This window comes from Accipiter gentilis, chromosome 18, assembly GCF_929443795.1.
Source record: "Accipiter gentilis chromosome 18, bAccGen1.1, whole genome shotgun sequence".
NCBI lineage: Eukaryota > Metazoa > Chordata > Aves > Accipitriformes > Accipitridae > Astur > Astur gentilis.
The window spans coordinates 7,966,130-7,979,373 of NC_064897.1; the positions used below are offsets into that span (position 1 = coordinate 7,966,130).

General features: G+C 51.3%; 1 protein-coding gene across 2 annotated transcripts in view; it reads right to left on the reverse strand.

Moving 5' to 3' along the window:
* Positions 1 to 235: 235 nt before the first annotated feature.
* The window catches only part of A2M (alpha-2-macroglobulin), a 31,011-nt gene continuing 18,002 nt past the window's right edge, over positions 236 to 13,244 (reverse strand). For both annotated transcript variants that reach the window (XM_049822023.1, XM_049822024.1), the window contains 19 exons: positions 13,064 to 13,172; positions 12,494 to 12,722; positions 12,103 to 12,229; positions 11,324 to 11,445; positions 9,927 to 9,978; positions 9,322 to 9,405; positions 8,752 to 8,928; positions 8,160 to 8,244; positions 6,840 to 6,996; positions 6,422 to 6,496; positions 5,972 to 6,137; positions 4,738 to 4,961; positions 3,950 to 4,168; positions 3,524 to 3,651; positions 3,249 to 3,339; positions 2,454 to 2,522; positions 1,929 to 2,031; positions 1,175 to 1,216; positions 236 to 411 (listed from right to left, as the gene is read on the reverse strand). In XM_049822023.1, the coding sequence (XP_049677980.1) occupies positions 386 to 411; positions 1,175 to 1,216; positions 1,929 to 2,031; positions 2,454 to 2,522; positions 3,249 to 3,339; positions 3,524 to 3,651; positions 3,950 to 4,168; positions 4,738 to 4,961; positions 5,972 to 6,137; positions 6,422 to 6,496; positions 6,840 to 6,996; positions 8,160 to 8,244; positions 8,752 to 8,928; positions 9,322 to 9,405; positions 9,927 to 9,978; positions 11,324 to 11,445; positions 12,103 to 12,229; positions 12,494 to 12,722; positions 13,064 to 13,172 (2,285 nt within the window). In that variant the 3' untranslated portion in view covers positions 236 to 385. The remainder of the gene's footprint in view (positions 412 to 1,174; positions 1,217 to 1,928; positions 2,032 to 2,453; positions 2,523 to 3,248; positions 3,340 to 3,523; positions 3,652 to 3,949; positions 4,169 to 4,737; positions 4,962 to 5,971; positions 6,138 to 6,421; positions 6,497 to 6,839; positions 6,997 to 8,159; positions 8,245 to 8,751; positions 8,929 to 9,321; positions 9,406 to 9,926; positions 9,979 to 11,323; positions 11,446 to 12,102; positions 12,230 to 12,493; positions 12,723 to 13,063; positions 13,173 to 13,244) is intronic.

The following is a 13,244-nucleotide window of genomic DNA, read 5'->3' on the forward strand; positions in this document are numbered from 1 at the left end:
TCCCAGTGTATAATGGCAACAGGTAGGATCTCCTCTCCTCCCGGAGAACTGGCAAGTGTGGAGACAAACCTCCCCACTGCCAAAAGCTGTCTGCCTTCTAGTATCCTGAGGAGTTGCCAAACACCACCTTGCTGTGGATGACTTTGGATTTAAATCTCAGGCCATTACACAGTCTGAGCTATGGAAGGGAGGAGAGACAAGACAAAGTAACAAAAATAAAGCCAGAGACATCTGATGAGAATCAAGACTTAATTTATTTATAGTGTTCCTTCCTTTTTGGTGTTGAGATGTCCTCGTCTAACATTTCAATAGCCCCCCTCAACAAGATCTTCCAGGGGCAGAGACATGTGAGTTGATCCAGCAAGGCTCAGACAAGATGTGCTCTTCAGGCATTTATCTGTTCATCCTTGGCTGGAGGTGGGAAAAGGACAGAGTGAGGGAATTATCCTGGTGAAGCAGTGTCCAGAGCCCTGAACATCTTCTCTGTGTTCTGGTGGCTATGTGAGTTCAAGCCCCGTTAAAATCTGGGAAACTGATTCACCTAAAAATGCCCAGTTGCAGACAGATAACACAATGGGAATCGCTGGACAGGGGAGGCAGATTTATCCAGGAGATAATATGAGCTAACCTAGTACACATTCCTTCTCAGCACCTGGGTTCCTAAAGGAAGGCAAAAAATAACCCAGGGCAGAGTTTGAAAGATCCCCACCAAAGACATGTGAATAATGTCAAAATTTCACCAAGATGTTTGGGATGCAATTCCTTGGTACCCTTCTGTGTCTGCAGCATGGCAAACGTGGCCCTGAAAAGGGCAGACACACAAAGGGCTGCGTGTGGCGTTCAGTCCCAAGAGAGATTTCAATCTTATTTGTACAACGTGACACACAGGCAGGAATAGACAAGCGCCTCTGTGCGAAGGAAGGCAGTAACACGGGGATTGCTATTCTCAGTGAACCACAATGAACGCTGCATCCGATCTTACACAGGACATCGGGTGGCAGCATTGCTTTTCGTCTCTGTGCTAAGGCTTGCCTAGTGACTGCAATAGGCACAGTGAAGAGAAATGTCGATAGTATACACAGGCGGAGGAAACCCACGGTCTGCAAAGACTCTAATTAGAGACAACCTGCAGTAGTCCATGCTGGAAAACGTCAGTTGTTCCTGCGCAGCCTACCTGTGGAGCAGGGAGCGCCGTACTCCTGCGTGGCAAACTCGTCTGGAAAGGAGAAGGGGAGGGAGAAGGCGGGCTGTCAGAGCCCCTCGGCAGCCCTGGCAGAGGGACGGGTGCCACAGAGACGCTCCTCCCGGGCCCCACAGCCGGCCACTGCCTCCATCCCCAGCCTCCCCGCCGAGCACCCAGTCGGGGTGGGAGGGGGTCCAGAGGCCGCGGCAGCGAGGAAGAGCCACCCCCTCGCACAGGCCCAAGGGCTGCCCGGGCACCTTCCCCCAGCTCGCTGGGGTGGGCTGGGGACAACGCCGTCGCTGCCACCCCGGCCCAGCCGCCGGGACAGCGGAGGCACCGGGGACCGAGGCTCTGCCTGCGAGCGCGGGCGCGGCTGCGCTCTGGGGCCGGCCCTGAAGGCGGGACCGCCGGCGCCCGCGGCTCGGCCCCGCGGCTGGGCTCGGCTCCTCTGCCCGGGGCGCCGGGACCGGGCTCGGAGGGCTGGGCGGGTGGCCCCCTCGGCCCGCTCCCTCAGGGGAGGGCGGCTGCACGGCAGCTGCCGGTGTGAAGGGCGGCCATGCGGGGACCCCCGCGCAGCCACCGACCCCAGACCTGTCGTCGTCCCCCCCCACACACACACACCCGCGATGTTCTCGGGGCCCTGCCCGGGCAGGAGGCAGGGGGGCAGGCGGCGGGAAAGGGCCAAGGGCCGAGGCCCGGGGCAGTGGCGGGCCCCCCCCCGGGGCACCCCCAGCCCCGCACTCACCCGTCTCGTAGTAGTCGTAGACCTTCACCTGGGCCGGCTTCAGGCCCTGCACGGGGACGTCCCGCTCCACCGTGAAGGAGAAGCTGAGGGTCTCGCTGCTCAGCTGGGGAAGGGAAGCGGCGGAGGCTGAGGGTCGGCTCCACGCCGGCCCGTGCCCCCCATACGGACGCCCCCGGGCTCCCTCGCTCTCCCCTGGCACCCGTGCCCGTGGCCGAGGGGGTGTGCGGGGGCTGCGGGCCTGGCTGAGGGAAAAGGGGAAACGCTGGGGCCTTTCCCCACACGGGGGGAGGCTCTGGCTGGTGGGGAGGTCAGGGCCCCATCCCTGCGCGGGGCAGGGGGAGAGCCTGCTGAGGGCTGGGGAGCAAAGTGCCAGTAAATCTGAAAGGTCGGCCGAAGTCAGTACGAGATTCAGTCCTATTCTTGTCACAGCCATCGTAGTTTTGAGTCTCCGATCTTTTGCCCTGTGGGGCCAAATGTCCCAATGGCTGTGTTTCTGACCGGTCCTTGCCCCAGACGGATACTTACCTTTTCCAGATACACTAGGACGTGGTTGGTACTCAACTCTGTGCGCTCAATGACACGGCGGCCTTCCAGCTGAAGAAAGAAGACCAAGATGTTACCGCGTTGAGGGTGGTCTCCCTGTGCCCCTTGCACAGCCCTATGGAGGGGATGTACCGTGGATGAAACACTGGGGTACTCAGGGAACTAAGTCAGCAGCACGGAACTGCCTCCTTGGTGTGCCACTAGGTATCATGGTCCCCAGGCCTTCCCTTCACAGCCTGGCTGATGAAGTATGGCCTGGCTCCAGCAGAGACTGAGCACTGGTTCCAGCACAGTGATGGAACCATTCGATGAGAATACATTCCTTCTGGCTTGCTAGTTCTGCAGTGTCTTATGATAGCCTTTATTTTTCAGACTGCGCACCTGCGCGGCATCTCAAACAGTGACCCAAGACCTGAACAGTTAGAATGCTAGAAGGTGTTGTCAGACCAGCAGAGGGAAAAAGGAAACAGCACTACTTTTGAATGTCCTACGCACAGAAAATGCTTTTAGGGAGCTATTGGGACACAGTGATAATAAAGGTGCCAATCACCAGTCCAAAGAAAAAATCACTTAGTCTATTTTTCCTAGATTCATCACATTGTCTCCCCTTGTGCTGGCCTTCAGCGAGGTATGAAAAGAGGACGCTGTAGATAGCAAATGTGCAGGTGACAATGGCAAGAGCAAGCTGATGCAAACCGTGAAGCCCTCTAGTTTGCTACAGACATTTGGAAGGTGTCTTGAAGATAGATGTTGCTCGTTTGACAAACAGCATCCTACCTTTCTCACAGAGGACTTCACGGGGATGAATCCCGACAGCATCTTCACATCAACAATCACCATGTTGGAGCCATTGCGCTCCCCAGTGTAACTAAGGAATCAAGCAACAAAGACTCAGTGCACCTCAAGTTGAAGCTGGGGGCACTTCCACCTTTTCCGTAACACTTGGCACACCACACCACGTCCTGACAGTCCAACACCTCCTTCTCCACCTATGCCAGGGTCTCCAGCTCCCGTGGTTTCTCAGGAAGGCCCAGACCCAAACACAGACTCACCTGACATTTACGCCTATGTCAAAGACCTTGTGAGCCTTGGAGTCCGCACATGTCTCTGGGATTGTGTACACATGAAGCAGGAAGGGTGCGTCCTCCTGTGTGGGCTGCACGTTGTACCTCAGGCTTGTCTAGAGAAGAGCCAGCAGCTCTGTGTGAGCACGTGTGCGTGCATGCTGGGCGCAGGAGAGCGACAGTCCTCTCCCCACCCAGCCTCCCCACTTCTCCCGCTCTCACAGCTCCTCCATGTTGCGGATCCTTGCCTCCCGCTCTTTCTCCTCCACACACCTCTGCTCTTCTTCTCCTCTTCCCTCTCCCAGAGCCTTCCCTCCCGCTTCTCCCCTGTGTCCTGTCCTTCTTCCCTCTCCCTGGCTCCTGCCTGGCAAGGGGCTCCCCTCGCAGGATGCCACCTGCCCCCAGCACCCTCACCTGCAGGTAGACGCATCCTTCGCCAGACACCTCCGTGCTGTACTCCCCTGGCACCTGGGGCAGGGCCACGCGCTGGAGCAGCAGGCGGTTTGTGGGATCCACTTGGAAGTCTTGCTGGAAGTCCCCTCCCGACCGCAGGGTCACTTTGGAAGCTGCTCCGCTCTTGGCGTAGGTGACAGCTCCGTACAGGGACAGGGCTTGGAGAGCCACCACTGTGTCCTGGAAGAGACGGGTCCCGGCACCCAGGGGGATGCGGTTAGCCTTTCCACAGCCTATCCGCCCACAGCCTGCCCTTTGCTGTCGGCACGCACCCTCCCCTCTGTTCTTCACTTTCTCCAGTTATAAGTAGAAAGGACAGAGGGAAAGAGCAGCTTTTGTGTGTTTCCGTTCCCGTCCCGTGTCCTCTGCCCAGCAGTTGCATGTTGCCTGAGCTCCCTGGCGTGGAGCTCCGTGCAGCCTTCGCTTGCTCGCCACTGGGTGAGGCAGCAACTTCATACGCACAAAAAAGGTGGGAGCCCTCTCCAATGGCACAGACACACGTCCCTTGTGTCCCTACCATTCTGCCCCACTGCGTCAAGAAAACCAGGTCATTAATCAAAGTATCGGTCCTTCCCAGAGGCACTACCTGACATACTAGCCTCTAGCCTCTTGGGAACTTGGCAACCGTGGTAGATACTGCAGGGCTACGGTCCCTGCCCTGGCAGAACTTACTGTGCTCCCACCTGGGTCTCTGACACTTCCCATCCTCTGACATTGATGTGTGAAGTCACAGGAGGGAAGCAGCTCACCTGGGTGGAGGTGAAGCCTCCATTGGGATTCTGCTGACCACTGATCCACTTTGCAATAAGAGACGCGAATGACAGCTCCTCCTGGGAAGGTGCCGGCTGCGTGGTGAGGTGAGCAAGGAGCACGTAGGCTGTCATCTCCACTTCAGCAGAGGGAGCTCGGTAGCGATAGTACGGGAGATCACCCTCTGGCTCTTTCCCAGGTCGCTGCCAATGAACAGACCCATCTTCACAGGAGGCGGGGAGCGTGGAGACAAGACAAGAAGCAATTATTAGTAGTCACTGCAAGGGAGTTCTTGATCTGCTGCCGGTCCAGCTGGGAGGACAGAGCCTCCGAGATGCATCCGTCACGCAGGATGAAGAGGCAAGGGTTAGGTTTACACTTGCTGCAAGTTTACATCTAGCCTGAGACTGCTGAGGCTCAGTCCTCAGCCCTGGCTACCACTTTGTCCTAGACTCCAGAGTCACACAGACATTTATGGGCTTGGGCAGCTCGAGGAACCAGGGACCTAAGAAGGATGACACTCCCCGCCTTGTCGAGTAGAGATGCCGGGGGCAGGCAGTGACAAGCTCTGAGGCAAAATGTCCCAAAGAATGTGACCAAGCTTGACAGTCACCTGCAGGCGGAGAAGGCAAAAGGTGCTGGGGGTACTTCCTTCACAACCCTGCTCCCCAACGCTTGGACAAACCCCCTGTTCGGCCTGACCCTGCCAGAATGCTTCTGAGTCGTTATGTGATTTCCTGGAAGACTCGGAGCTTATGCTGGGGCCTCTGAAATGACCTGTGTGTTCGCTTTCTCTCTCAGCACATCCAGCTTTTCTCTGATTTATCATGCCCTGTGCTCTGCAAGGTCAACTTTGTTCTATGTTGAGCATGTGCACTGGAAGGGAGGAGTAGCTGTAAACATTGCTAAGCCTTTGCTAAGCAGTGCCTGGTGTGGCAAGAGGAGCAGACTGAGGAGAGACTCTAGCAGAGCTACCTTTAGTTCAGCACCGATGGGGATGGTGCCTGGTGCTTCCGTATGAACTCCCTTGGAGCAGAGAAGTAGGACCGGGCACTGTGAGGGAGTTCTCAAAAATGCAACCCCTTTGCACTAGTTTTTCTTCTCCCTGCACCTTTCCCCACCCACAGAAGCCGGTTCCTGCAGCCATTGCCCCACCAACAAAAACCATTTTATCAAGGGAAGATGCAAGGCCAGTGGGTTGGAAGAAAGAGATGTCCCAGCAGGAGCACTCACCCTTTTTCACAGCTTCCTTTTCAAGTGAGCTAAGCAATGCCTTCCGTTTCTCCTCCTTCCCTGCCAGGGCGAAGGCGTATGCCATCAGTGCCTTCGTGTACACGTGGTTTTCTTTCTCATCTGCTGCCATTTCCAGGCAGAACAGAGCATTACGGATCACCGAGTGCTGGGGAGGGATAAATAGGGATTAAAAGGCTGGGAGAAATGAGGTTTTTGCTTTACTAATAGCACATCATTCCACCGAACTTTGAGAAGGGGTCTGCCAGAATGAGGTGTAGAAACAAGTAGTGTACATGTTGCAGAAATGCCAAAATTGACAGCACATAATTCTTGTAATCACAAGGCTCAACAACCAAGTCCTTTTTCCAATGTGGAGCAAATTCTGGGCAGTACTGTGTCATCACAGACTGATACAACATAACTGACTCAAGTTAGGGTGCAGCCACATACAGTTACAGGCAGAGGAATCTCCAGCAATGCAATAGTGATGTAGGCCGTCAGCGAGACCTCATTGTCCACTCCACCCTGCAGGGAAACACAAAGGTAGATGCTGACCCCACCTAGCTTCTCATCTTCAGTCTTTTCTCCCACTCAGGTGGATATACTTTATTCTGCCTTGTAGACCCTTAGCTTGCCTCCTCCCCCTTGCAGCTAATGTGGAGGTATCAATATCACTTCTGAAGTGCAGGTTAGCCTTCATTCTCCTTCCTACTGTGGTGATCATAGAGAATGGTGCCCAGCTCCAAAGTGCTTGCCATTGACATGGGAATTTCCCATCTGCCTGTATGCTCAGGAAGCTCAACTGGACCCATCTGACTTATGGTCAACTTCCAGCCCCACAAAAAAACAAACCAGGCAGACATGTTACCTTCATAGCATTGTTCAGGAGTGTCCCAGAACTGCGGAAACAGCCGTTCTCCTTCTGTTTGTACGACAGCCAGACCAAAGCATCCTGGATGTGCCTCTCATCTATGAAGATGTGAGGCCGGGCCTGGGCGAAGGACTTGAGGACAAAGGCTGTGAGCCTGAAAGGGAGAAAGAGCAGTAAAGGGGCCTGAGCAGGCCTGTTGTCCATCAGGTGAGTGGGCCCATGTGCACATCATCTGTATGGAGAAAGGCAAGCAGGTTTGGAGAACTGTGGGCCAATTAGTCAGACCACATGTATATTATATCCTCACATTAAAAAATCTGTCAAAAAACTGCCTTCCACCTTGATTGCTTGTCCCTCTCTTGGCTCATAAAACCCTGTGATCCCTTTGTGTTGAGGCTACAGTTTGAAGGACAGCGATCGTTGATCTGTATCTAAAAAAAAAATCTGTTTGGAAAAAGTAGGGAATTGCATGCCAATTAGCTCAAAATCTGCCTAACAGTAATACTCAAAATGACAGGGAAGAATAATTAAATCCTTGCTAGCTCATGGTCTGCTGGAAGGACTCTTGCACTAGAAAGCCATGTCTCATGGATTTCCCAGAAGTCCCCAGTGTTTTAAAGTAAAGAAGAACGTGTTAAAAGAGTTTTTGTTAGAGTTGTTACAAGCAGTTATGGAGAAGAAGCAGGCATGCAGCAAGAAGCCAACATGCTGGCAAGAACCAAATACTGTTTCAGAAACTAAAAGCAAACTGAAGGTGATGAAATTATCCATTCTTAACCTTACCTAAAGTTGAAAATGCATGGCAACAGTATGCTGGAGCAACTCAAAACTTTGCAGTAAGTCACACTGGCAATACACCTTGCTCCTCCAGGCTGTCTTTGCTTAGTAACACACACAGACTCTTGAAAAGAAAACCATACAGCACTGCTCTTGGATTATCATCCTTTCCACTTATACGGAAACACATTTCCCATCAGCCTTCTCAGCAGATGCTAGTCTAGAAGAGCTGCCACTGCAACTCTTCAGCCTTCCTCAGTCAGGATATGAAATCCCTGCTCCCTTCTTTCCCAATTTATCTCCATCTCCTTCTTGTCTGTCATGGTCCTCAATGCTGCTGGTGGGAGAACGTACTTCAGCTACATAACTGGCTGATGCAGCCTATTTCATCAAGTAGGAGGCAGCACAGGGACCACACCAGCTCTGGAAAGCCTGCTGGTCTACAACAGCATTTCCTATTTAGTTATGCAGCATTTATTATAAATGTGAAGGTGAGAAAGAGGAGCATATAGGGAGGCATAGGTGACATTGGAATCTCACCAGGTGTTCCCCAGTTGGCCATAACGTGGTCCAAAGGTACTGTAAGAGCCATCTGGGTGCTTGTAGTTCAGCTGCCTCTGATAACCTGCAATGGAGAGTTAAAGCAAGATTCAAATGCCAGAGAAAGTCTGCTGAGGCATGGAGGAAGAGAAAAACAGCTTTATTAGCAAAGGCAAAGGAAAGAGGAGTAGGTCAGTCCTTTCCTGGCCAATAAGAAATACTGGTACATCCCCACCTCCATGCACTGCTTGTACTGCATGAGGAGAAGCAGCACCTGCCTTTCTTCAGAAGGAAGGCAGGACATATTAATGACAATGGACAAGTCACCCTAGCAGGTTACCTGACAGCTCTGCACTGCATTGCAACCCAATTAGGGAGCAGGGAGAAGTGGGTGCAATGATCACGTACCCTAATGCTTAAGCAACAGAAAATAATAGAGGAAAAAGCATCAAAGGGCCTTCTCAGGCATACAGCAGAGACCATCTGTGCACAAGAGAAGCTCTCTTTCCACACCTGGCCAACATTTGACAGAACCACCCCAGGCAGGATCTGGAAAAAGCAAAGCAGAAGCAAAAGCCGTGTCCCAGCTCACCGCTCACTAAGTATCCGATGGCCTTGGATTTGACCTCCTCGCTCAGCTGCCCTGTCTTGTTCAGATAGTCCAGGACGTAGATGTTGGGTGCAAACAGGACCATGTTCTGCTCTCCACAGCCGAACGGCATCTGCAGGAGCTGGTGCAGGTTCTGCATGGCAGTGCCCATGATGTCACCTGGGGAGCAGGAGATACCAGAGGGATATTATCAATATTCAGGGCTGCCTATCAGAATCAGAGGGAGCTACTGAATAAAAGAAGCAGGAGATGGCAGAGAAGAACAAAAGAAAATCTGGATTGATAAAGATCCTGGACTGAAACACAGAACAGCAGAGAAAAGGAAAAGAGAGAAATGAGAGAAAGTTTAGGGCACTAGCAGAGAACTCTGAACAAAAGGACATGCAGAAAGGAGAAAAGGAAGAGCACAACTGGAAGGGAAAGTGCTCGAGACAGAAGGGGTCGAAGACAGGAATGAGGTGTGCTGAAAACCAGGAGAAAAGATGTGAGGTAGGAGGCCAACACAGAGGGGCAGAAACAGCACATGGTTCTTCTGTCAGGCTGCTCACTCACCCAGCACTGAGAAATATGCTCTTCCTGAGTCTTGTACCACATTTGAGGGTAGCAACAGGGAAAACTTCTGTTTCGCAGACACTCCTGAGAGAGAAACAAGACCCAAACAGCTTCAGTTTAGTCCCAAGAAATGCTAATGGAAGGGGAGGGGGCCTTAGTGAAATGACAGTAACACTTCCTATTAGGTATACCCGGACTTCAGTCACTTCGTTTTTCCCTCACTATAAGGCCATCTCTGCATGAAACCACCCCCAGCCATTGTTAGACACTTTAGATTGTGTCTCTACAGCTTTTTTCTGGGCCTGCTAGAAAACAGGAGACAGCATTGTAACTCCAATGTCACCACACAGGAGAACAGGGATGCAAACAGTCATGCTAAATCTGTCCAAGCTCATACCCTGATGCTTGGGCAGGATGGTCCATTCTCTAGGTCTTTCTTCCGTCTTATATCTCAAGCTCCCAACTCATGGGGCATGTTTTGATTACCTAAAAATATCAGCCTACCTGGACTATGATAGAGGCAGCACTATCTTCCTCCTCCAGGCACGTCCCACCCATCAAACCACACAGGAACAAAAGGAGAGGGTGGAGAGAGTAGGTTTTACCTTTTACACAGAGCACAGAGTTCTGGGCTGTTTCCTTCTCAACTCCTTCAGGCTTGGGTGGGATGGAGGAACACAAGAGAGGTGAGAAATTAGTGAGACAGAAAATACAGACAGAGGAATCCTCAACAAGGACAGAGGGGTATGTGAAAAGTGAGTGAACTGAAGAAGGAGAGGCAGTTACAAAAAAACCCTGAAATACAGAGCTCTGAAATAATAATTTAAGCAAGTACAGGGAATATGATCCTAAGTGACAAGTGTTGTACCTGGAGGAAGGACTGGAAAAGGAGAGGAGAACACTGCACGACTATCACATGGATGACCTGCAACTATTGTACGCAGCGAGAGACACTTAACATCCTTGCAACAAAAGGACTGCAGCATTACAGCAAGAGCTTTTGTTAGCAAAAGCTCACAGTAGCTCTAGAGGGCTGTCCTGAAGAGATGTCTGCAGTGCTATTTATCATAATGCTGCAGATGCTTTAGGGGAAAAAAATTGTCTGTTAATAATAGAAAGGGAAGATGGTGTACACTGTAATAGCTGGTGACATTACTAATACCATACAACATTGTAGGCAAACATTAGGGGGTTTTATGATACAGAGAAAAGCTAAGAGCATAGAATCTACCTGCCAGATTACCACATCCAGTATAATAAACTAGCATTTTCCTATAAAGGGTATGCAGTACTGCCACATAGTATTTTCTTCTGTACCACATCAGATCAGCAACTCTTCTTGCCACAGAAAATGGATAAGCTGTAAAATTTTAATATGTTTTCATGGACTTTTATAATATCTGGAGTTTTGAGGGGACTTCTCTACAGGCATCAAATTTCTGTAGGTGCTTGTGAATCTCCCACCTTCATCCCAGTGCCAGACTATGGTAGCAAACCAGAACTGCATAACACGCAGCTTAAGAGTCAGTTTGCTTGGCCACTCAACTAGCAGAGAGGCAGCATGTGCTGACTGGCAAACTTACTAGGGGTGTCTCAAACGGAGGAGAGAGGCTGTAAAGAGGGTGTATTGAAATAGGAGGTGACAGGTAGGAGATAGAGAAGGATGGATTGGAGTAGGAGTCCTGCTAGAGTAAAGGACAGGGAAAGATTAGAGTACTGGGAGACACATTGCAGAGCATTATTAAGCTGCAGTCTTTATGCAGCCCTGCCAAAGTATAAAGATGATGTAAGGCCATCATATTGCCACGCTGCGTAGTTATCTCATAGAATCATAGGACCACAGACCGGCCCACGTATAGAAGGGACCTCGAAACATCATCTGATCCAACCTTTCATGGGAAAGGGAGCCTGGATGGGATTATCTAGCATGCTGTCAATTGCATCACAGCATACACTCTAGCCTGCTGGAAAGTTCAGTCCTCCTTTCCCACAGCCCACGTACCTCCACCAGCAGCTGTCTGATGACCGTGTCTTTCCGCCCTTTCTCAGGGGTCTCCACGATGGCGTTCCCGCAGGGCTGCTGGTTCTGCAGGGCCTCGGTGCTCACCGAGAACTCCACCTGCCCTGGAGGAAACAGGGGTCAGCCAGCCCTGCCAGGCAAAGCCAGGCAATGGGAGTCACTGCCACTTCCAGGAGTTTCAATTTGCAGGCTCATGGATAGGGATTTTCTATCACACCTGGGCCCTGCTTCTTTCCCAGAAGAGCATAGCTATCTATATCAGTAGCCATCCTGAAGTAGATGAGCTGCACTGCCATTGAAAGGTGACTCTATTTTGGTGACTCTTTTCCAGAACCTAGAACACCACAATGGTGGGACTCACCAGCCCCGCTGCTATTCATCACACTGCTACCCCACATGTACACCACAGCTGTGACCACAGCACGTAACAACAGTGAAAACAAAATATGACGATCCCATGGGACAATCATCTAAGCTCTGGGAGGAATGGAGCTGACAGAGCATCCCTGCTGGCCAGCAATGTCTGTGGCTTCAGAAGGTGTTGTCCAAGGGCTGTAAGGCTTGATGGTACTGCATGTGGTGCCAGGCACAGCCTCGGACACTGAGCCCACCAGCCTTTGCCTCCTAAATAACACCAGATGAGACAGACACTCAGCTGCAGTGCTTCCGAGGAAATTGTGTTGCTCTAACACCACATACTGAGCAGGGACAACAGCACAGAAAAATCCTCCCTGCAGTTTTCAGCACCCTGAGGCCTTTACCTAGAGATTTGGGAGTCACCAGCCAAGCCACTGTTTTCCTCCCATTCTCGCAGAGACAGTGAGATTCTTCCTCCTTTTCCACCAGAGTAGCCAGGAAATGAGTAGACTGAGCCAGAGTCACACTGACCTGCCAATTGTGGAGAGAAGCAGAATCAGGAAAGGGTACTCATGAGAGACAGGGAGCTAGGAAACCATAGCAATAACTATTTCTTCAGTAGCAAAGGAGCAGGGAGCTGTGGGTTCTGCGTTTGGAGTATATAGGAGGAGTAACATAAGATTTTCAGGGGTGAAGAGTCTAGGGATATTCATAGATAAGATAAGAAGGCTAGGTGAGGGCTAGAGGCGTAGAAGAAGTTACACAGGTACAGAGAAGGATTTGAACCTTCCTTACCCTGATGCAGGCGGTCAGGTAGTTGAAAACGGTGGCTTTCAGCGTGAAGGACTCGCCACGCACTACAGAGTAGGGCATGGTGAGCTCTACAAAGAAGGGCTGGAAGGCTCTGAGGGACACTGTCGGGGACAGGCCAAAGCCCGTGTCTGCCGAAGTGCAGAATGCATTGGCTTTCCACTCGGTGATGGTATCAGGGATGGTCACGTCTAGATCAGCATTTCCCTCAGAGCTGGCGAGGGATGGAGAAAAAAGACAGAGGGATGATTTTTATGGCATTTTGGTGACTATCTGTACCCCTTTTGGCCTACTGAACGTGTCCCTGTGCATGATGGGTCACAGTATGTTTGTTACTGTAGGGCCACCCCACATCTTCTTGCAGACCCACAACCACTCCTTGGACAAACCTAACCATGGCTGAAGGTAATTCCATCTCAGAGGATTGCCAAGTGATCTCTGCAAACAATGAAGGGCTTTTGGGCATTGAAAAGGCTTGGCAAACATGGGTATTCACATTTTCACTTTATAAAACCGGTTTTATTAAAAAGGAAGGAACTAGCCCAAGGTCCTTACCTTATAGATACTAAACTCCAAATCCAAGTTTCTGGGAAATACTTTCGGACTGTCTCCGTCACCTCTTCAGGAGTGTGTAACGTGGCATAAATTCTATCTGACTGAATGCCTGAATGCGATGAGATGAAAAAGAAATCAACTACTGATAATTCCAAACAAGCAAGATCTACATCAGCATCAT